The sequence below is a fragment of the Microtus pennsylvanicus genome, chromosome 4 (assembly GCF_037038515.1).
Source record: "Microtus pennsylvanicus isolate mMicPen1 chromosome 4, mMicPen1.hap1, whole genome shotgun sequence".
Classification (NCBI taxonomy): domain Eukaryota; kingdom Metazoa; phylum Chordata; class Mammalia; order Rodentia; family Cricetidae; genus Microtus; species Microtus pennsylvanicus.
The window spans coordinates 33,768,710-33,790,230 of NC_134582.1; the positions used below are offsets into that span (position 1 = coordinate 33,768,710).

Consider the following 21,521-nt stretch of genomic DNA (forward strand, 5'->3'; position numbering starts at 1 on the left):
ATATTTTAAAAATATTTTTAGTAACCCTCCCAGCCACCAAACTACTGCACACAATCCCAAAGCATATTAATACCTACAAATAATTTATGGGAGGGACCTAAAATCACAAGCAAAGCAAAACAAAACAAAACAAAATGCCTTGTGTTAGGAATTGTAGCTCTCCTTTGTTCACCAAATCTCTATTCAACAGACTCTGAGAAAGAAACACATATACACACACACACACACACACACACACACACACACAAAATGAAGTGACCACCTTAGCATCCAAAGGCAAAGAAAACACGTCAGCCATATTTGCCTTTCTCCCAGGTTCTAATGTACACATTTGGACCTGTTTCTCCATTGCATTTGGAGGGAGAAAAGCTCGTAGTGGAAAGTGGTGAGATTGGTTTTCTTCACCACATATAATAGGGATGCTTCAGGTTTCAAAAACACATATCAGGTTCCCCCCCACCTCAGGTCTTCCATACCTGAGCCATGCAGGCCCCACAGAAGGGAGAAAAGCCTTGTTGGTCCACATAACTAGTGAGCAGCAACTACAGATGCTCCCCAGACAATCCACACACCATGCACACCGGTGCTGTCCCCTTCCTTAGGAAAGGCTCTGATGCGGCTGCTTAGGACTTGTCTGTCCTTCAGGATTCATGAATCCCAATGCTTCGTGTTAATAAGTTGTTTACTGCCAGGTATTTTATACAGTGAAGACATTTCTTTAGAAGCATGCTCGTGGTTAGCGAGTAGATTGAGGGGAATATTGTGAAGAGCAGTTAAGATGCTTTATAAATAGAAGTGGTTGAGTGGAAGGAAGGCTAAAGCAAAGCAAGGTGGCATGCTGTAGTCACAGCCTTGGAAACTACATCCCTGCCTTCCCCGGAATAAGCATCCCAGCCTTTAGACTGTTTCAGCCTGAATGAAGGCAGCAAGCCTCTTTTTTCCCACCAGCCCACTTTGGATTCAGTGATACAAATGTCAAGGTCCTGAACCAATTTAGACACAGTAGGGGGACGGTTGTCCATTTGTCAAAAGAACTTGGTGGTAGTATTTCCCAGGCTTCCTTGTTTATCCTTTACAGCTACACTGGGGATGGCAGGCTATTGTACTGAATGCCTTTGTTGGGTCACTCCGATGGCCAGTGATTTCCCTAAATGAGAGACTTCAGGTAAATAGAACTGGAAATGCAGTTTAGAGCTGCTACAAACTAGAAACTAATTCCTTTTACCAAGGTTTTGCAGCTGTGTCCTATAAGCCCAGGAACTCTTAGAGGAAATGTGATTTTGCATTAATAATATCAAGGGCTCTGGGCAAAACATCCCCCAAAAGCAGTTACGTGTGCCAGCAAAGACAGCCATCTTTAATACAGACCGAGTTTGGATCCTATTGTCGGTGCATGTCAGGCTCATTCACATTGTTCTAAAGCACATTTACTAGAGGGCTATCTTGTTTTCATGACATGTTCAAATATCCAAAGAAAGCAGAAAAAACAAGATAGCCAACTATCATTATAATATTACACACGTCAGCAAGCATTCTGTAAAAAGTAAACATTTTTATTATTAATTATTACTAGTTATTAAATTTTTATTATTAATTAAATGTATTAATTTGTTTTACATCCTGACAACAGTTTCCTCTTCCTCCTCTCCTCCCATCCCCTCACTCCTCCCCCTGCCCCCAATCTACTCCTCCTCTGTGTCTGTTTAGAAAAAGGCAGGCCTTCCATGGGTGTCAACAAAGCATGGAATATCAAGTTGAGGTAGGACCAACCTCCTCCCTTTGTATTAAACTGGGCAAGGCAGCCCAGTATGAGGAATAGGTTCCTGGAAGCTGTGCAAAGCATTAGTGACAGGCCCTGCATCCAGCACTGAGAGTCTTACAACTTGATCAAGCTACACAACTGTCACACATATGTAGAGGGCCCAGGTCAGTACCATGCAGGCTCCCTTGCTGTCAATCAAGAGTCTGTGAGGTTCTACAAGCCCACATTAGTTGTTTCTGTGGGACCTATTATGACCTTGACCCCCTCCCTGAATCATACAGTCCTTCCTTCCTCTCTTCAACAGGATTCCCTGAGCTTGGCCCAGTGCATGTTGGAAGAGGCCAATCGTTTTGTTCCCAGCTGCTCAGCCCCAAAATAATCACACAGATACTGTATTAATTAAACCATTAGCTTGGCCCATTAGCTATAGCTTCTAATTGGCTCTTACATGTTAATTTAACCCATTTCCATTAATCTGTACATCACTATGAGGTCGTGACCTACCAGTAAAATTTCAGCACATCTGTCTCCGACAGTGGCTCCATGGCTTCTCTCAACTCCGCCTATTTTCTCCCAGCATTCAGTTTAGTTTTTCCTGACTACTTCTGTTCTGCCCTGCTCTACTATAGGCGCAAAGCAGTTCTTTATTAATCAATGGTATCACTGCATACAGGGGGAAATCCCACATCAAGTACATGGCTGTGGATCTCTGCACTGTTTCCATCAGTCACTAAATGAAGGCTCTCTAATGACGATTGGAATAATTTCCAATCTGATTATAGGAGATGGCCAGATCAGGCTACCTATCCATTGTTAGGAATCTTAGCTGGGCCATCCTTGTGAGAGTTTCATTGCACCGGGTCAGTTTTGGCCATTGACCCTAAAATGCACCCCCATGGAGAAGTCTCTTTCATTACTCTCCCCTCCACTACCCCCAACCCAACCCCTCATGTTCCCAACCCTGCCAGCCCCCAGTCTACCCAGGAGATCTCTTCTATTTCTCTTTCTCAGGAAAATTCATATGTCCCCAACTCCCTCTGGGCCATCCTTGTTTCCTAGCCTCCCTGGGGCTGTGGACTGTAGCATGGGTATCCTTTACTTTACAGCTAATAATGGAAACATTTTAATATCTACAGAAGCATTAGTGCATGGAATGAAATCATTTATGTCAGCTAAAACCCAGTCTATATTCAGTCCTAATTGAAATGTTTCATTTTGCATAAAAGTCATGAGGTTTGATTTTAAAATTGATTATAATAACACCAATTATAGATACTAAAGAACTAGCAAGGAAAATCAAAAACCCACATTTTGTTTAACTGTGAAAAAAAGAAAAAGAAACGACTAACACAATCTTTTTCAACTTTCTGACATGTGTCCTTAACAGTGAGAGATGACAATAACAACTTTTGTGTCATTAAATATGTGCCAGATTAGGGTTGGAATCAAATAAAGTCTGTATGAGTGATACTGTCTGCAACTTTAAAGGGAAATGTGTGTGTCAAAAGAAACTAAATTGACCTAGATAATCTGCTTGCAGGCTGAGGGAGGTGTGGCTGAGTCTATGGGTACATCAAACTGACAGCCTTCTTGCGGTACTTTGGCAATGGTTGGTTATGCTCTTAGGTTTGAAAAACACTGATATGAAACTTAGTGGTTGCAGAAAATATAGCTCTGGAATCTCTGAAGGGGAATTCTTTTCATGTGGAAATGCTAGGTCCCAAGGGCCCTGTTTTGCACACCATAGCTGTTTGCTAACTCTACACCCTTCTCTTCCTACTCCCTAAACCACTTCCGTGTAGAAAACTGCACATAGGTTAGGTTTGAAAAAACAGAGATTCTATTCTATGTGACCTTGATTAAATTACTTGCATGACTCAGACTGTCATTTAGGAAACACTGCTGGTTACATAAGAAGGCTTTCTGCAGTGTTCTTGCTCTGAACACAAGAGCTATGTGCCGATTCCTTTCTAAATTGGAACTAAGATGATGAACTTGGTTTGGAGGACAAAGAACTGAACAGGGGGGCACTCCATATACTCAGGGTCACATTCACTCTCTGGATTTGCTTTTTCCCCAAATTTTTGTTCTTCCCTCTTCCCAGATCTTGTGGCTTTCCTGTAAAAAATAAAATCTGAAATCAAATTCTTACCCGAGCCCAGTGATCAACCAACCCTAGACTCTCTCTGAGAACCTCTGAAATGCTAGCTACTATTTAGCAAAGCTGCAAGAGTAGCTGGACAGCTCTTGTTAAGTTCACATTAGCCTTGGGCTTCTGCAAAAAGGGACAAAGGGAAGAAGAGTAGGAAAAGAGGCTAAGGGGAGAAAAGACATGCTGAAGAATGGATGCTCCTACCAGAGCTCTGGTACTCATTATAGTCAGTGCCTGATGCCCCAGCTTTTCCCAACCATGGCTATAAAGGGAACATAATTATACTTAACAGAAGCCACCTGCATTTTGAAGTCATCTTAAATTTAAAGCTTGTGGAGAGACTTAATTAAATTTAATGAAAACCATGGCTTCTAAACAAAGATGTATTATAGTTCCCCCATACTTATTTCTGAGGAAATTGAGTAGCGACCATGAAGGGTCCCCGTAGTTCTCACATTTAACACCCCAGTCTATAAATAAGACACTACTCTCTCCTATTCATTACCTAATAACGTTGTCAAAGTACTCACCTGTTCCTTTAGGAAGAAAGCAAGCCCTAGCTAGAAGGAAAACGATGAAAAGGGAGGAATTAGAAGTTATTCTGAGCATGACACATGGGGTCATCCTGACCTTCTTCCCATGCCTGGGATATTCAACCACCACACCTACCTTTTCTGAAAGAACTGTCTATTATTTGCCATGATGTGGAAGTGTCCATTTTAATGTCATAAGAAGTGATGCCTAAATCACAGCATGGAGATATGTGGCTCATGGTGGTCTCGCGGTAACTGTGACCACCATGTGAATTCACCAGTCAGGAAATCTGATGGCGGACCTCCTGCTGCATTTTAGGAGGCTATGGAGTTGCAGCGCAGAGCAACAAACACTGACTAGGACAGAACAGGAGGAGGAAGCAAAGTGGCCTCACCTAGGTCCACAAAGGACCTTGCAAAAGTCAAAGTCGGGATTCTCAAACGTTACTGTGCATCACAGTCCCCTGGAGAGCTTGTTAAAGCAGATTTCTGGACCTCACCCCCAGAGTTTCTGATTCAGTAGATCTGGAGTGAAGAAACCTGAAACCCTTCCTTTCTAATAAGTTCCCAGGAGATGTTGGTCCGACTAGCTCAGGAACTCTATTTTAGAACCACTGGTCTAAGATACAGTGTCTCCTGGATGTTCACCTTCCTAGATATGGACGGAGCGGGGAGGACCTAGGACTTACCACAGGGCAGAAAACCCTGACTGCTCTTTGGACTGGAGAGGGAGGGGGAAAGGAGTGGGGGGAGGGGGAGAAGGGTGGGAAGAGGGGGAGAAGGATGGGAGGAGGGGGAGGGAAATTGGAGGCTGGGAGGAGGTGGAAACTTGTTTTTTTTTCTCCTTTTCTCAATAAAAAAAATAATAAAACTGTTTTAAGGTGTAAAAAAAAAAGATACAGTGTCTCCGAAGTTTAGGGAACTGATGTATTATTTAGAAAGCTGTTGGATATTGGACAAAGCCAGCCTAAAGGGCATTAAAAAAATCTAAGCTACTTACTAATGACAAGAAATGAGTAAAAGTTGAACCCTAGAAAGCTGCCCTATGGGGAAAGATCTTCACCACCAGGATAGGGTTAGAGTCTCCCTGGGAACACTGGACAAAGCTATGAAGCATCCCACTGATATGATCTACCTGTTGGGGGCAGGTCAGGGACAGGCCTCTTGGGCAAAGCAGGCAACAGGTTGCAGAAGGGCTCTGGGTAAAGAGCCTCAAGGTGGGAAAAGCCTAGAAACACCAGAGTCATCCACAGGTACTTTGTAATTTATGTTTCCTCCCCTGGCATCAGATCTCTGACAGGCAGAACATAGCTTCATCCCACATAGACAAACTCGCATCTTCAGGGCTCCAGGACTTGACAATTCATATATAATAGAACAGTATCCTAATCATGAAAGGCTTCTTTCATCCACCTACACTGAGATCGCTGTCAAACGCCATCTTTATGAAACAGGAAGCACAGGACAATAAGGCAGAGATAGCAGATTTTCATATTCATTCTTATCTGACTCTTCACTCCATACGGTGGGACAAAAGAACAAGCAAGAGAACACATTCATGTATCACACAAGAGGTCCAGAAGGACAAGTCTTAGGCATTCTTAACAGAATGTATTCTGTTGTAGAAAGGATCTAAGCCAACTCAATAAAACAAGAGAGCTTTATTCTCTCCTGTTTCGTTAAGCAAAAAAAACAGTCAACAGGTTGCAGCAGGTAGCATGTCAGTACAGCACTGAGTTTGCTAACACTAGGTCAGTCCCTCACAGCCTTAGGACCAGAGAAGGTCTCCAGCACTGGAGACAAGCAAGTACCGGTTACAAAACCATTTACCAGTACATTGACAAAGGGATTAAAGCACACATCTGGATAGACCTCATGCATCTGATTCTGTTGATCCATGACTTTAGAAGCCCCAAACTAGAACAATATTAATCTCAGGTATATTTCTTACCCAAAGATACCTTTACAAAAGAATTGTCTTTAACCCATTTTAAATTTATCTTTTTCTGTTTAACTAAGCTCTTAAAAGCAAATGTCCTTTGAACATCAGTTCGGTATTCCTTATCATAAAATCTTACGTTTTTTGTAGAATCGTTGGAAATTCTGTTTGTGAAATTCTTTACTCTTTTGAAAAAGATTTATACTGTTCCAGAAAATAAATAGATTGGTTTACATCCCCACACATCAGCGCACCAGAACTTCTCATGTTCCACGCTCTCGTGAGCACTTGTTCTATACATCAGCCATTCTCACTGGGGGCAATTGGATCTGCAGCTTTAATCTGTATTTCCACGATAGCTAATGATATTAAACAGTTGCTTATATGTTTATTGGCCATTTGTATCTTCCCTAATCACATTCTCTACCCATTTTATACTGAATCACTTGTTTTTATTAAGTTTCTGTGTTTACTTATATATTCTGGATATCTGTCATATGAACATTATATTTTATTGCCCATCTCTTCACCATTTTGATTGTTGTGGAAAAACTTTTTATTTTTACATAATGCCATTTGTCAACTTTTGTATTTATCTTTTGTATGTATTTTGGAAGATCTTATTTTAAAAAAATCACTACTTGTCCCAATGTCTTCTAATGTTCTCCTCAAATTTTCTCTATTCGTTTCAAGTCTCAGTTTTCAGTCCATTTTGAGTTGATTTACAGGTAGAGCTAGAGAGGGAGTCAAATTTCAGTGTTTCTATGGATACCCAATTTTCACAGCTGCATTTATTGACAAGGCTGTCCTATCTCCAAAGCATGTTTCTAGCACCACTGATGAGAATTTGTTGGCTGTAAATACATGTCTCTGGGATCCATATTCTGTTGGTCTATGTATCTGTTTTTATGCCAGTATCATGGTGTTTTGATTGCTATGGCTCTACAGCTCCAGTAATGTCTCCAATTTTGTTCTTTTTCTAAATATTGCTTGGCCTGTTCGTGGTCCATTTTGTTTCCTTGTAAATTCTGGGACCAATTTCTCTAGCTCTACGAAGATGTCATTGTAACTGAAATGGATAACACATTGAGTCTTTGTACTGGTTTCAGTATGTGGACATTAATTTTCCAATCCATGAACTTGGAAAATCATTCCATCCTTTTTGTGTTTTCTTCACTTTTTCTTCAGTGTGTGTTTATCTGCATGGTATACATCTTTCATTTAGTAGGTTAGAGTTATTTCTTGTGATCTTCCTGTAGCTTTTTGAAAAGGAATGTTTTTATGATTTCTTTTTCAGCAAAATCCTGATTGTGTATAGGAAAGCTAATAATTTATATACTGGTTATGTTTCATATAACTTTGCTGAATTTACTCATTCCTGTAGGGGTTTTTTGTTTGGTTGTTGTTTTAATTTGTTTTGTTTTGCTTTTTGGTTGAAGCTTTTACTAAGTATAGAATCATCTGCAGACAGATGATTTTTTCAGTTCTTTCCATCTTATTTGCATGTCTTTCATTTCTTTCTGTTGGGAAATTACTCTGGCTTAAACGTCCACCAGTATATTTAGTAAGAATAATGAGAGCAAACCCCGCTCTTTTGTTCTGACTCTTCTAGGAAAATTTTCAGCTTTTTCTCCATCAGCATAGAGCTTTGGCTGGGGTCTTCATATACAACCTTGTTACTCTGAAGTATGAGTCGTCTATACTTAGATTGTTCAAGAATTTTTTTCAAGAAGGAATGTTGAAATTTAACAAATTGTTTTCTGCATCCACTCAGATGACGATACAACTATTTATACTTCATTTTATAAATGAAAAGTGCCACACTTAAACTGATTTCCATATATTGAACCATCCATTTATCTCTGGAATGAAAATAAGTTGGCCACAGGGTATGGCCAGTTTGGTGTGCTGTTGAATATAATATGCTATTATCTTAAGAATTTTTACATCTATTACTATCATTATCTATAGTCTCCTTTTCTTATGTTTTTCTCCAATTTGGGTAACAGAATACTTGCTTCATACAATAGGTTTGTAAGGATTCCCTCACTTGTAATCCTGTGGAAGAGTTTGAGAAAAATCATCATTAGTTCTCTTAAAGTATGGTAAAAGCCAGCAGTGAACCCAGCTGATCCTGAACTCTTCCTCACTGGGAGACTTTTTACTACTGACTCAACTTCATTACTTGTTATTGGTATATTTAGGGTTTTTCTTATGTCTTCATGATTCAAGGTTAGTTGATAATCAATGTCTAGAAAATGCTTTCATATCTTCTAGATTTTACAAAATGTTATCACATAGTTTTCCATATTAATTTCTAAATGTTTTTATATTTTTGTATTAATTGTAATATCTCATTTCTAATCTTAATATTATTTCTTTAGGACAGGATTTTCTTGTTTTATCAGTTAGTCTAACTAAAGATTTGCCAATTTTATTTGTCTTTTGGTTTTTTTTAGTCCTTTTCATTTATTTCTTCTCTGATTTTGCTATTTCTTCAACTAATTTCATGGTTCATTTATTCATGATCAAAGTTATACTGCTTGAGTTCTTCAAGTTTATATGCAAGCACCCTTGCTCTGTTTTCTTCTTTTTATTTTATATTTCTGATATATTACCATTTCATATTCAAAAATTTCTTTTCCATCCTGATTTCCTTGATAACATAGTGTACATCCAAAAAATGTGCTGTCAGGTACCAGGTATTTGTATACATTCTTGATATTTTTTTGTTTTTTTCTTTTCATTTTAGTTCATTGTAATCAGGACAATACATAAAATGTCATTTCAATATTAATAAGCCTATGGTGTTCATTTGTTTTCTAAGATTAGATATTCCAACATTAAATAGACAGAGGTCTATGATCATTATGATTCCTGTTGACTTGATCCCCTGGTCATATATAATTTTCTGTTTTGTCTTTTCTTCCAACTTCATCTCAAACCCTGTCTTGTGAGATATTTATAGTGATACCTGAACACTTTATGTTCACATTCACTTGGGATAATGTTTCCACCCTTCTGCTGTTAGTCATGTCTCGTGACTGCAGAGACAGTATGCTGTTGAATCTTATTTTTTATTCCATTCTTCTAGTTTGTATCTTTTAATAATGTAAAAATGTATTCCATTTACATCTCAGGCTCTTATTTATAGTTAAGAGTTCTTTCCATTTTTATTTTACTTTACTTCCAATAATTTCAAACATTTTTTTTCTTTTCTTCCTTATTCACATTTGTAGTTTAATGGTTTACTGTAAGGATAATGATTGATTCTGATTTTCTTCCCTTTTATGTATGTCTTTTATTCTAATGGAATTGCTAGTAAGCTTTGAAACCTGTCCTGGAACTAGCTCTTGTAGACCAGGCTGGCCTCGAATGCACAGAGATCCACCTGCCTCTGCCTCCCGAGTGCTGGGATTAAAGAAGTGCACCACCATGGCCAGGCCTTAGTAACATTTTTTTATGTTGTATGTAGAATGCCCTTAAGCATCTTTTCTATTGTTGTATTGTTTATATGTATATGCATATGGTACAGGCATGTGTGTACACATTAGTGGGAATATAGACATTTGTGCTTGCATATGCAAAGCCTAGAGACTACCATAGGTTACCATCTTCTATCACTCCCCACCTTATTTCGTTTTTATCTTTAATGTATTATTTATTTGTGTGTGTTGAGTTTATTTTGTTTATTTTATTGCATTGTAGCCCTCTTTTTATCATTAATTTTTTTTTACTATTTTAAACAGGCTTTTATCTCTTTTTTTGTTTTTCAAGACAGAGTAAATTTAAATATATTTTGATCATATTCTTCCCCATCCCTAAGTCCTTCCAGATCCTCCCCTACACCCAACCTTAAGTCCTTTTACATAAAAAACAAAACCCAATACAATAAAAAAAATCAAGAAAATGAAACCACACCCAAAAGGAAAAAAAAGAACCACAAAATGTAACCAAATAAGTGTGCATGTACACATGCGCCCACTCACACACACACACACACACACATACCCCACCATGCCACACCACACTGAACTGTGGAATTCATTATACATTGCTCAACTACTTCTAAACATGTGCACCTGTCCTGTGGTGGTTGATACACCCAGTGTCACTATTTTTTGTGGCTGGGTCTCTCACTGAAAATGGAACTCACCAGATCCAGATTGCCTGGCTTGGCAAGCCCCCAACACACACATATCCACCTCTCCCCACCCCCATCTCTCCCATTATGGATTACAGGCTGATGTCACCAAACCCAGCTTCTTATCTAGGTACTGAGAACCAAACTCAGGTTCTCATGCTTGCCTACAAATGATTTACCTACCACACCATCTCCCTGGTGCTCTCTTAAACATCTTTTAGAAGGCTGATCTGGACCTCAGAACTTCATTCAGTTTTTATGTCTTCAGAAGTTTATATTTCTTCTTCATCATGAAGAATATTTTTGTTAGGTATAATAATCCTGAGTAGCAGTTATTTTGATTCAGGACAGAGAATATGTCATTCCATTCCCTCCAAGCCTTTATGGTTTCTTCTAAGAAATCTACTGGTAGTCTAATCAGGATATTCTTAAATGTGACTTTGCACTTTCTAGTGCAAAAATTGGACCTTTTTTTCTTTGTCTTGTACTTTTGAAAGTTGGACTATAAAATTTTATCATGAGGATCTTACTTGGTCATATTTATTCAGGTTACACAACCTTTCTGTATAAGAATTTTTTCTTCTATTAAATTTGTTTTCCTTACCATCTTAACCTTTGAGTATCTCAAAAAATTGTAATTTGTTCCATTTATGATGTCCTGAAAAGTTTTAGAGCTATTTTCTTGCCTGCTTCCTTGCTTGCAAGTCTCATGTGGCATGCATTCACCTTTGTGAAGCAGATATTAAACTTGTGATCAACTTGTAATAGAATTATCCCTCAGGACTGAAGAGACTTGGTTACAGTAGTCTTGGAGCCTGGTCCTCAGTTACAGTCGAGAACCTGGTTGAAAGATGAAGCCAAGATCATTGAACAAGAAAGTATGAATAGAGTTATGGAAATCTCCTAAGACTAACTTCTTGGAGAGGGAGATTATGCTAATGTGCAAAGGCAAACTCTATGATGACCACACCTTGGTTTTAAGCTGTATAGCAGCTTTGAATGTTTGAGGCAGAATTAAAGAAGTAGGAAAGAAAATTGAGTCATTTACTAAAGTTACACAAGACCCAAAGGAAACCTTCATTCATTTCTTACAAAGATTAGCTTCAGCAATAAATAGAATGATACCAAATTCAGAAGCTAGACAAAAAAAAATTGAATCTCTGGCTTCTGAGAATGCTAATGCACAAAGCAAAAGGGTAATTAGGTCATTAAAGGCAAGATCAGCACCCTTAGAGGAATGGATCTGAGATACAATCAATATTGAATCGCATGACCAAGATGATGCTTAGATAGGAGAGTAATTTCCAGAGGTTTGAATAAAAATCAAAATATCAAGTAATTTCAATTGCAGTAAACAAGGTCACCTAAAAAGAGATTGTAAACCGGCATTCCTAGAAACAATGTTTTTTTTTTCTAAGCCTGATCCAAACATAATGCTCTTCCTTCTGGATTATGCAGAAGATATGGCAAGAGCAGACACTGAACTAATGAATGTGGATCAACAAGGGACAGTCAAGGTAACCCTTTGCTGTCGGGAAATACCTTGAGGGGCTTCTTGCAGACCCACAGGCCAAATTCGGTTCAGTTGTTTCCTGTCATCATGGAAGAAACTTCTTCCCAGAGCCATTAAAGAAAAGAGTGACTATTGTAAAAAAAACATACTGCTCTGGATGATAGAACAGCTATAGAAGAGAGAACAAAAAATTTAGGAGAAATGGTAAAGCAGATAGTTTGGCAAACTTCTATAAATGAACAAAGACCAAAATTAAAAATACAAATAACTGACATCACTGAAAATTTTGTACACACAGGTGCAGGTGTATCAATAACTGTAGCAGAAAGTTTGGCATTCAAATTGGCCTCTTCAGTAGGTAAATGTCCAGCTTTTAAGGATTGGATTATTATCTTAGGTAAAACAGAGTGAGATCTTGGATTGAATGTATAGGGCTAGAAGGACAGAGAAGAAAATTATGCCATACGTAGCTAATATAGCAATGAATTTGTGGGGATATGAATTGTTACAGCAATAGACAACTTAGATTTAACATTTCCCCACCAATTAGATTTAGTACACAGAGAAGGTTTTTTGGTGGTCAGACTATCAGGGAACCCAGAGTTTACAATCCACGAACACAAACCAGAAAGCTGCATGGGTGGGCAGACCACAGGAAATTGTCAAGTCACCACATGGTGGGCCATGGGGAGTAACCAAGTCACTGACTGTACCAGCCAAAATATTGGCAGCTGCATGCCAAAGACGTATCTCAGCTGCAGAGGGCTTTCAAGCCATGTGGGCAAGGTACCTGCTCCATCCTGTTACACTGCCCAATTGGGCATCAGATGAAGGGGATTTCAATAAAGTAGTCCCACACTAGCTCAGAATGGAGTATGATAAAGGGTTCTTTATTTGGGGTAGACTCACAGATCAACCATCCTCTACATGAGCAGGGAACAGGAACCGAATCCAGCAGACAAGAGAGTGCATCTTCTACATCTGCTTTTATAGTACCCAAGACCATGTCCAAAGTGGTCCAGCATCTCAAAGGCCATTGACCAAAGGAGTTCCCACAGCACCAAACTGCTTGTATAGCTGGGGCAGATTGCGAGGATACTAGCAACAGCACCAGGACTTATCCCCACTGTTAGTACTGGCTTTTTGGGAATCTATTCTCTTTAGATGGGTACGTTGCTCAGCCTAGATATAGAAGGGAAGGCCTTGGACCTTCCCCAAAGCAATGTGCCTTACCCTCTCTGAGGAGTGGTTGGGAGGAGGGAGGGTTAGGAGCTGGAAATGGGAGGAGAGGAGGGAATGGGAACTGGGATTGGTAAGTAAAATGAAAAAGATAGTTTGTTTTCTTTTAAAAAAAATAAATAAATAATCCCAAACTGCTATGAAACATGAGACTAATAACATGCTTCAGAAAGGTAGATAAGATAACCAAAATACAACTTACTTGAGACAAGTATCGAGAACCTAATAACCAACATGTTCATTAGTGAACTGGAACATCTAACTTGATAAGCTTCTTCTACTAGGACACCATTGAGCTTCCCCAAGTTCATCATGAGCAGGAATTTGGTATAATAAAGACCAACATTACAAACTACCATTGCTTTATTAAAATTAAATTGGCAGAGAGTAGATCACTCTGCACTTTAGGGTCAAGTCTGAGGGACCCATTTCCTTACCTGTAACCGTACTCCAAAAATTCCTTTGCTGTTTGGCCCAAGGTCACACCCCTATTCAAGGCTAATCAATTATTAGTTGTCTCAGGATACTTCTTAAGGATATCTCAGCTTCAAAGAAGCCTACCAAGAAAATCTGAGGCTGTGTAGCATCCTTTACCCCAAGCCCACTTCTGATAGATACAGAACTTAAGAGTACCCCTATGACATCTCCATCACAAAGGCTGATTCTCAAAGAGTCAGCAAAGAATGGGAATTCCGAGTGTAACAAAACTGATGCCCTCCATCCCAGCCTTACTATTCACAAGTCCCTGGTTCCTCTGCAGACAAACCAGCAAAAGCAGATGCACTGAATCTGAGGGAAATGGGGAAAAAGAGCTACGTGAGCACACTTGCTAGAGACTATCTTTATGATTTCAGGCTACTGATGAAGCAAAATGTCTCATTTGTGATGATATCAAGTTTCAAGCAGAGGGGATCAAAGAATTATTTGATAGCACAAAGACTTTGTTCTTAAGCACAGAACTATTCTAACAGCGGAAAATGAGTCCATTCTGGGAAATCCATGAAATACGGGATATGAAGAGAAAAGAAGTGAGATGAGCATTAGGTGGCTTTTATTCATTCAATTTTCCTTTCAACATATTATTGCTATTACAAATTCTAAAGAAACCAGACTTGAAAATTTTTTATTAAGATACAGATCTAAGGACAGAATAATTACTAGCTAGCTAGATTACAGTTTCTTGTAAAAATAATATATGAAAAATTAGTAGAAAATGAAAATCTGAAAGTCATCTGAAATCTGAAAATGTTAAGCGATTTCTGCTGCATGTTACTGTTGATCGTGTCACAGAATATTGGAGCATAATTGGGCGGAGTATGTAATTATTCCATTTTTGTTGACAGCACAGTGGGCCCTTCAGAGCTTGGCATAGTCTTTAAGAATCATCTGGAGCTTCTGACTCAGCAAGATGTTCCCTTTGGCCTTCAGTTTGCCACTGAAGAAGGCCTGCAGAGGGACAGGGAAAGATACCAACCATTACCCTTGCACTTAGTCCTTTTCCAAGAATACAGTCCTCATGTCATGTCCTTTCCACTGACTGCTGGTGTGGTACCCCTGTCTCCATCTCCTTCACTGCTGCTTACTCTGAAGTCTTCTCCCATTCTGAGCAGAGCTTTACTTGATGTAGTAACCTTGGTGGGCAGTTATCTCTTTCAGGCCTTAAAATACATCCTTCCACACTCCCGCCCTGCAGTGTTTCTGCTCAGAAGTCTGCTAAGTCTAAAGGGGCCATTAAGGACTTACATGTGATTGGGCACGTTCTCGGGTTTAAAGAATCCTCCTTTATCCTGTAGTTTGACAGTCTGACTAGGTCACAGTGACTGTTTTTCCTGATCACATTCATTGGGAAACTCTGAATCATGTACCATTACGTTCATGTCTTTCTCAACATTGGGGAAGTTTTCAACCACACTTGCACTAAATAGTTTCTATGTCCTAACCTTAACTTCTAAGAATTCTGATGTAAAAGTCTGACATTTTCATGCTGTCCCATACATACCAAATCTCTTAATTCTTTATTATTATTTTTGTCTGAATGTGAAATTTTTAAAGACATATCTTCAAACTAATATTCTTTTTTATGCTTGATCTAGTTGGGGGCTTTTACTAAAGTCTTTACCTGTGTTATTGAGCTCTTTGTTTTCCAAGGTTTCTTCCATATCTCATTTATATCCTGCATGTATTCCTAATTTCATTCATGTGTACCACGTGTGTACAGGAATTCAAAGAGCCCAGAGGGTATCAGATACCTTGGAACTGAACTAAAGTTACAAGTGGCTCATAGCCACCTGATATGGGCAGTAGAAACTGAATCTGGGTCCTGTCCAGCAATGGAGTGTTCTTAACTAGTAATCTCTCTAAGCCCATCGACTTGAGCATCTTTAGGATCCATTCCTAAAGTGCTGTCATAGGCAGGAGGTATCATCATATTACATTTGTTTCTCATATGTGACCTTACATTGAGATTTATGCTGTATGGTAAAATGGATATCCCTACTACTTTCATGGAATGGTCTTTTTAGAAAGCAAATTTCGCCTGAAAATGTGTCTTGGGATGCTGGTTTGTTATGCAATTTTGAGTTTGGCACCATGGGTTCCTATAGGTTCTTTTGACCATCATTAGTGTTTGGGCAGTACAGCATACTCAAGTCAGAGACCCACTGTCTCTGCAGATTATGTAAGAGTTGGGGGACTCAAGAAAAGTGGGTACACACTGTGTATAAATATGGGAGCAGTGACTTCTGCCAAAGGCATGCGTTAACTGTCAACACTGTCTGGGACTATATGCTCCAAGTCCTGAAGCAGTGACACCCCAGTGTTTCACAGGAGACACTTGGTTGTATTCACATGCAGTTTCTTCAGCAGTAGAGGAACAGCTGACGCAGCTGGCCCACATGTTGTGGGTGCACACACCCAAAAACCCCTAGCTGTGCACCCTGGGAAAGGAAACAACAGCCAGGGTTGGTTTTGTTGTTTGTTCCCAATTCTCAGTGGCAGTTATCACCAGGGACCAAGTAAAGTTGCATTTCTCAGAAACTTTCAAAATCTGAGGATTACTTATAAACAAGTATTTTAAAATAGCATATAAATATATACCTTTTAAACAAGTTTTCTTCAATTCTTTCATCTCATGAGTTTTGCTGCTATGTGGAAGTCATTTCTTAATACTTGTACATTCAAATAATTGTCTGAGCCCATTCATTTGTACAGACTACTACAAACTAAAAATAACTAATTTTCTCCTCTATGTAAATTACTGCATGGGCTACTTCAATTTTGTGTTTAAAACAGATAACATTTTCAGAATAATATTAACAATAGTCACAGAGGCCTCCTGTCTTACTGACGATTTCCATGCCCCGGAATGCTTTAACTTCAGTGACTATTACAAATATTCTATTTCTAGGTTTTCCATGAGTTATTAATACTTTATGTTGGCTTTAGTGACATTTCACTAAAGCAGAACTCTAACTTCCTGAGAAAAGCAAATCAAGGTGTTTTGGGGGGGTCATCTGTTTGTTTAATTTTGGAGGATTTCCGATTCCAAATTTTTAGATTAGTAACATATGTACAATCCCAAAATCTACTAGCTAAAAGTTGAAATACCTCAGATATTATTCAACTTATATCACACACAAGTTTTACACCTCAAACTATAGATTTAAAATGCCTAGTTTGGGTTTTATATTGTTTGTACTAAATGATAAATTGGACTTACAGCCCCCCAAAAAAATATTTCAAAGCTACTAACTGAAATAGTAATTTTTAAAATCTGACTTGTTGATGAGAATAGAAGTATAAACTTAATTAATGAAAACCTTCAGAACATTACCTTCTGAGGGTCAAGCTTGCCCAGGACCACTTCCATGAAATCCTCATCAGAAATTATGATGGTGGTGTCAGCGGAGCCCTTTGCGGGGCCTTGGTACACTTCTCCAGAGCCATTCTTCAGGTCAATGGCTGGGAAAACAAAAAAACAATGTGTTACATTTTCTCCAAAATACGGCACAAAAAGTGAACTAAAACGGAAGCTGTCGCAGCTCCCGAGTTATTCATGTGTTTTATACTTGTTCTACATGTTCTAGAACATGTTCTTTCTGTCATGTAGAAAATTTTTGTTGTGGTTGCTGAGATGGGGTCTCACCTGGTAGCCAAGACTGGTCTAGAACTCACAGCAATCCTCCTGCAGTGTTCACCAAAAGGTAGAGCTTGGAAATCTACTTTTTCTAAAGTACTTTGTAATAGTCGGCTCAGTAAATAGCTTTTTCTTAATGAGGCATTTTATATCTAGAAATACTCATATAAATAGGAATTGAATGTAGAACAAGTTTCTAACAAGTGAATTTGCTGGGATATACCTAAGGCCTTTAACGGGGTTGGGCCCTCAGCAAAGAAGGTACCCAGTAACATTGACATTGGAGAAAACTGACCTTCCTTTCCCAGCAGGAATCAACTACATGGCAAATAGCTTCTTAAGCTGGGCATAGTGGCAAACGCCTTTAATCTCAGCATTCAGAAGTCAGAGGCAGGCAGATCTCTGTGAGTTCAAGGCCAGCCTGATCTATAAGAGCTAGTTCCAGGACAGGCTCCAAAGATACTCAGAGAAACCTTGTCTCAAAAAAACAAAATCAAAACCAACAACAACAACAAAAAAAAAAAAGGCAACAGAAGGGGACAGAAAGGAGAGGGTATGGAAAAGTAAAGGAAAGCAAACCTCTGTCAACCAATAGACTCACCATCTACGGTTTTAATGCTGCACACCTCTGTCCAAGCCCCACTGGGGGGGCGGGGGTAGTGTACATAAAAACTGTGCTCAGTGTTAACACTTTACTTTGCACACATTCATATCAGAGTAAAGGAGTAACTATACCAAGCAACAACAATCCGTGGTTGTTCTGTTCCTCTTTCCCTCAAACTAACCCATTCACCATTTGCAGACATGAGACTTGGAACTGTGAGAAGCTCATGGCTACACTGATACAAGAAAAGATAGTGCTTAGCAAGAACACAGACATGTGGGGTGAAGGAGCCAAACAGTCAAATGCACAAAGGCTTTGGTGTATGTGGGAGAAGCATCACCGGGCCATTTAGAATCCAGATGTCTGTAGGTTACTACTGGTCTTCTGTAGGATAAACAAACTGCACTTCCACCCAATGGCAGAGTTCACTGTGCTCACTGTGAAAGTTCAGATTTATGATCATTAAGTCTCTAAAAGAGTTCAGAACAACTTCAGCTAGAATTACTGTCTCTACAGGGCAGCGGGGAGGTAAAACCACAAAAAGGGTGACAGAAGACGACGATGCCTTGGACAGAAAGGCCTTGGTGGTTAAAAACCCATCTTGTCACCTAATCCCATCCACTCTGTGAAGATAATATTCAGGAAGTGGTGAGCGAGCGAAAGGGCAGAGAAAGGTTCTCTACGCCCACCAAAGAGGAGCGGCAAGGCTGTCCTCAAATTCATAGCTAGGATTACAGAAAGCAGCCATCACTCCCTACTAAAAAATAAGATTTTTAGGAGAAGAAAAAGAGAGACAGCAAAGACATAAAACTTTGCTACTCTTCTGTCTAAAATTCGCAAACCTGATCATGAATAATATCAAATAAATCAAACTAAAGAATATTCTTCAAAATAACTTTTCCAAAACATCAAGGTGATAAATAAGACAGACAACGTATCTGGGTTCCAGCAGCCAGGAACTTGACAACAGCTCGGAGTGTGAGCAGGCCAGAAGGGGGCATTCACCCCCTCTCTCTCCGTTTCTACTCTTGCTACTACTACTGTTATTATTCCTTTGCTTTAAACAACCTATTGGGACAAACGGTGAAACACTAATAAGGTGGTAGAGCAGATAAGAACAGTGTATAAATGTTAACTTCCTGACACTGACAACCTCTCTGTGGTCAGAGAATGCCTTTGTTCTTGAAATAATAGAGTAGCCTTACACCCTTACAATACCAAGTCTCCAAGTTATCTTACATACATACACTTTTACAAAATGGGATAAAATTTGAACAATTTGAAGTAGCAGATGAAAGATAACTGTTACTTCTCATTAGAATCTTTGCAGTTTTATCTCTATGTCAGAATTTATTGTTAACAAAGAAACTTGGCAAACGATGTTAGGGCACGCTGCATGCCAAGAGGACTGTCGGCCTCTGAAGCGGGAGGTTCTGTGGGCATGGAGTCGGGAGCTGCACTAGAAAGCAGCAGCTGCTCACTGTTGGGAAAATCCTTGCTGATGATTTGATAGCAGATCCTTTCCAAAGACAATCTGTTTTCTGGAAATTCACAAGACACTTCTGAATCTCAACCCAAAATCTGAAACTGGCATCTTTAAATTTTAGTGTTAGGCCTAGTGAGCTGGCACATGCCTATAATCTAGCCACTTATGAAGTTAAGGCAGGAGAGTTTCTGGTTTGAGGCTAGCCTGGGCTATAAAGCAAGATCTTGCCTCAAAAGATAAAAAATTTATGTTTTAGCTGAAAAATCTTAAAGGATAATCCAATTTGACTTCAGAAGAGGAATCCCAAGCCACAGCTCATAGAATCTGATCAAGAAGGTTTGGATTCTCATCTGCAGGGAATCCACACTTCTTCCCATAGGGACAAGTTCCCAAAATGGATAAACATATTCAGAGAGCACCGCCATACGGCCACTGTCCCACTGCACCGGACACGCCTGACTCCAGTCCAGATATGCAGTCAGCTCTGGACACTTAGTTAAAACTCAACTAATTCACTTCACCAAACAATATTCAAACAAAAATTCATTGTACCTCTATGATCTTGGTATCTAGATGAAATTTTTACACATTGGTTCATATAATATAAAAGAATACAGGTATGGTATTGGAGAGAAATAAACCAGCTCAAGCCATTTGCCTAAACCTATCACTCTAAGGAACGTAGAACACCTTCTGTTTAGCAAGCAACATTGTGTATTTAGGATATAATAAGTACTTGTATACAGTTTCATAGTTTGAATGTACCCTATAACTCTAAAGACTCAAGCAACAAACGAATGACTTGGAAACATGTACCATGCACTTAGCATTACAATAAACTGTACAATGGAAATTTGTAAGTGGAATTTTCTGTGAACAGGAGTGACAGACATCCTCCACTCTCGCATCGCATCCTCAAGGTGGCAAAGCTGATGCACTCTGACCGCGCTTCCCACCCTCCGCTTGCAGCTGCGACCTACCCACGAGCAGCAGCACACAGCCACAATCTAGCCCAAACCTTGACTGACCACAGTTCTGCCCTCACAGTTCATTTTCTCGCTACAAACTGCTTTTCTTCCCCATTTTGCCCTTCCAGAAATGAGCCTCCATTCTCAAGAGCACAAGTTTAAAACCTCAGTGTTACCCCAGATGTCTTCATTTCTTTTGATATTCAGACATAAAAAGTGCTCAGGAGAGTTCAGTAGTTTCACATCTGTCCCCTCCTCTCCATTACTATCCTGACTCTAACTTAGGTCAGCCTTTCTTCTAGTCTTTTCATGCCCGTTTGTTTCCAACCCAGTAGGGGCCATGGTACATGAATCCTAAACTCTTCACTGAATGACCAATTTCTCCATCCTGACGCTAAGCTCATCTTTCCAGGCTCTGTCACCCGTGTTCCTCATGCACACACGCAGGTCTGTAATCAGCCTGGATATGTTCTGAATTCAGAATTGTTCTGATTTTAGTGACTCTGAACTAGAAAAGCCCCACCCCCAGAGGTGCAACACTGTATAAACAAGGACATTACTTCTCCACTCTGACACCGGAGAAGCAAATAAAGACAGTAATACCACCTACGCTGGGTCAGACTTTGTTAGCAGTGAGTTGTAAGAGGGAAAAGTTTCCCACCTCCAAATCTTTCAGCTTCCAAATTTCAAATCAGAGTAACTGCTTAACTTTTCAGGCACAAACGATTCTGTAGGCTACCTGAAGCCTCCTGCTCGCTCTTTCTTTGTTGTTTGGTGCTGGAAATGGAACCCAAGGCCTCCTGCACAGCAGGCATCCCCAGACCTAAGCCGCTTATTCTGCCAACTTTCATTCCTCTGGCATTACTGTTAACAAAACACTAGATTAGGACCAAACCGCTTACTAGACAATTTTTGAATGGAATTAATAAAAAAAATATGATCACTGCTAGTAAAACGTTTCAGTGGTACATTTCACCACCAAAGAAAAAGAAAGAGCATCATCTATACAGGAAACCTACTGAACAGAAAGCAAGCATCCATTTTTT

General features: G+C 39.4%; 1 protein-coding gene across 1 annotated transcript in view; it reads right to left on the bottom strand.

Moving 5' to 3' along the window:
* Positions 1-14,311: 14,311 nt before the first annotated feature.
* The window catches only part of Hsd17b4 (hydroxysteroid 17-beta dehydrogenase 4), a 67,714-nt gene continuing 60,504 nt past the window's right edge, over positions 14,312-21,521 (bottom strand). Inside the window, exons 23-24 of the mRNA XM_075968679.1 lie at positions 17,115-17,242; positions 14,312-14,728 (exon numbers count right to left, since the gene is read on the bottom strand). Of these exons, the coding sequence (XP_075824794.1) occupies positions 14,639-14,728; positions 17,115-17,242 (218 nt within the window). The 3' untranslated portion in view covers positions 14,312-14,638. The remainder of the gene's footprint in view (positions 14,729-17,114; positions 17,243-21,521) is intronic.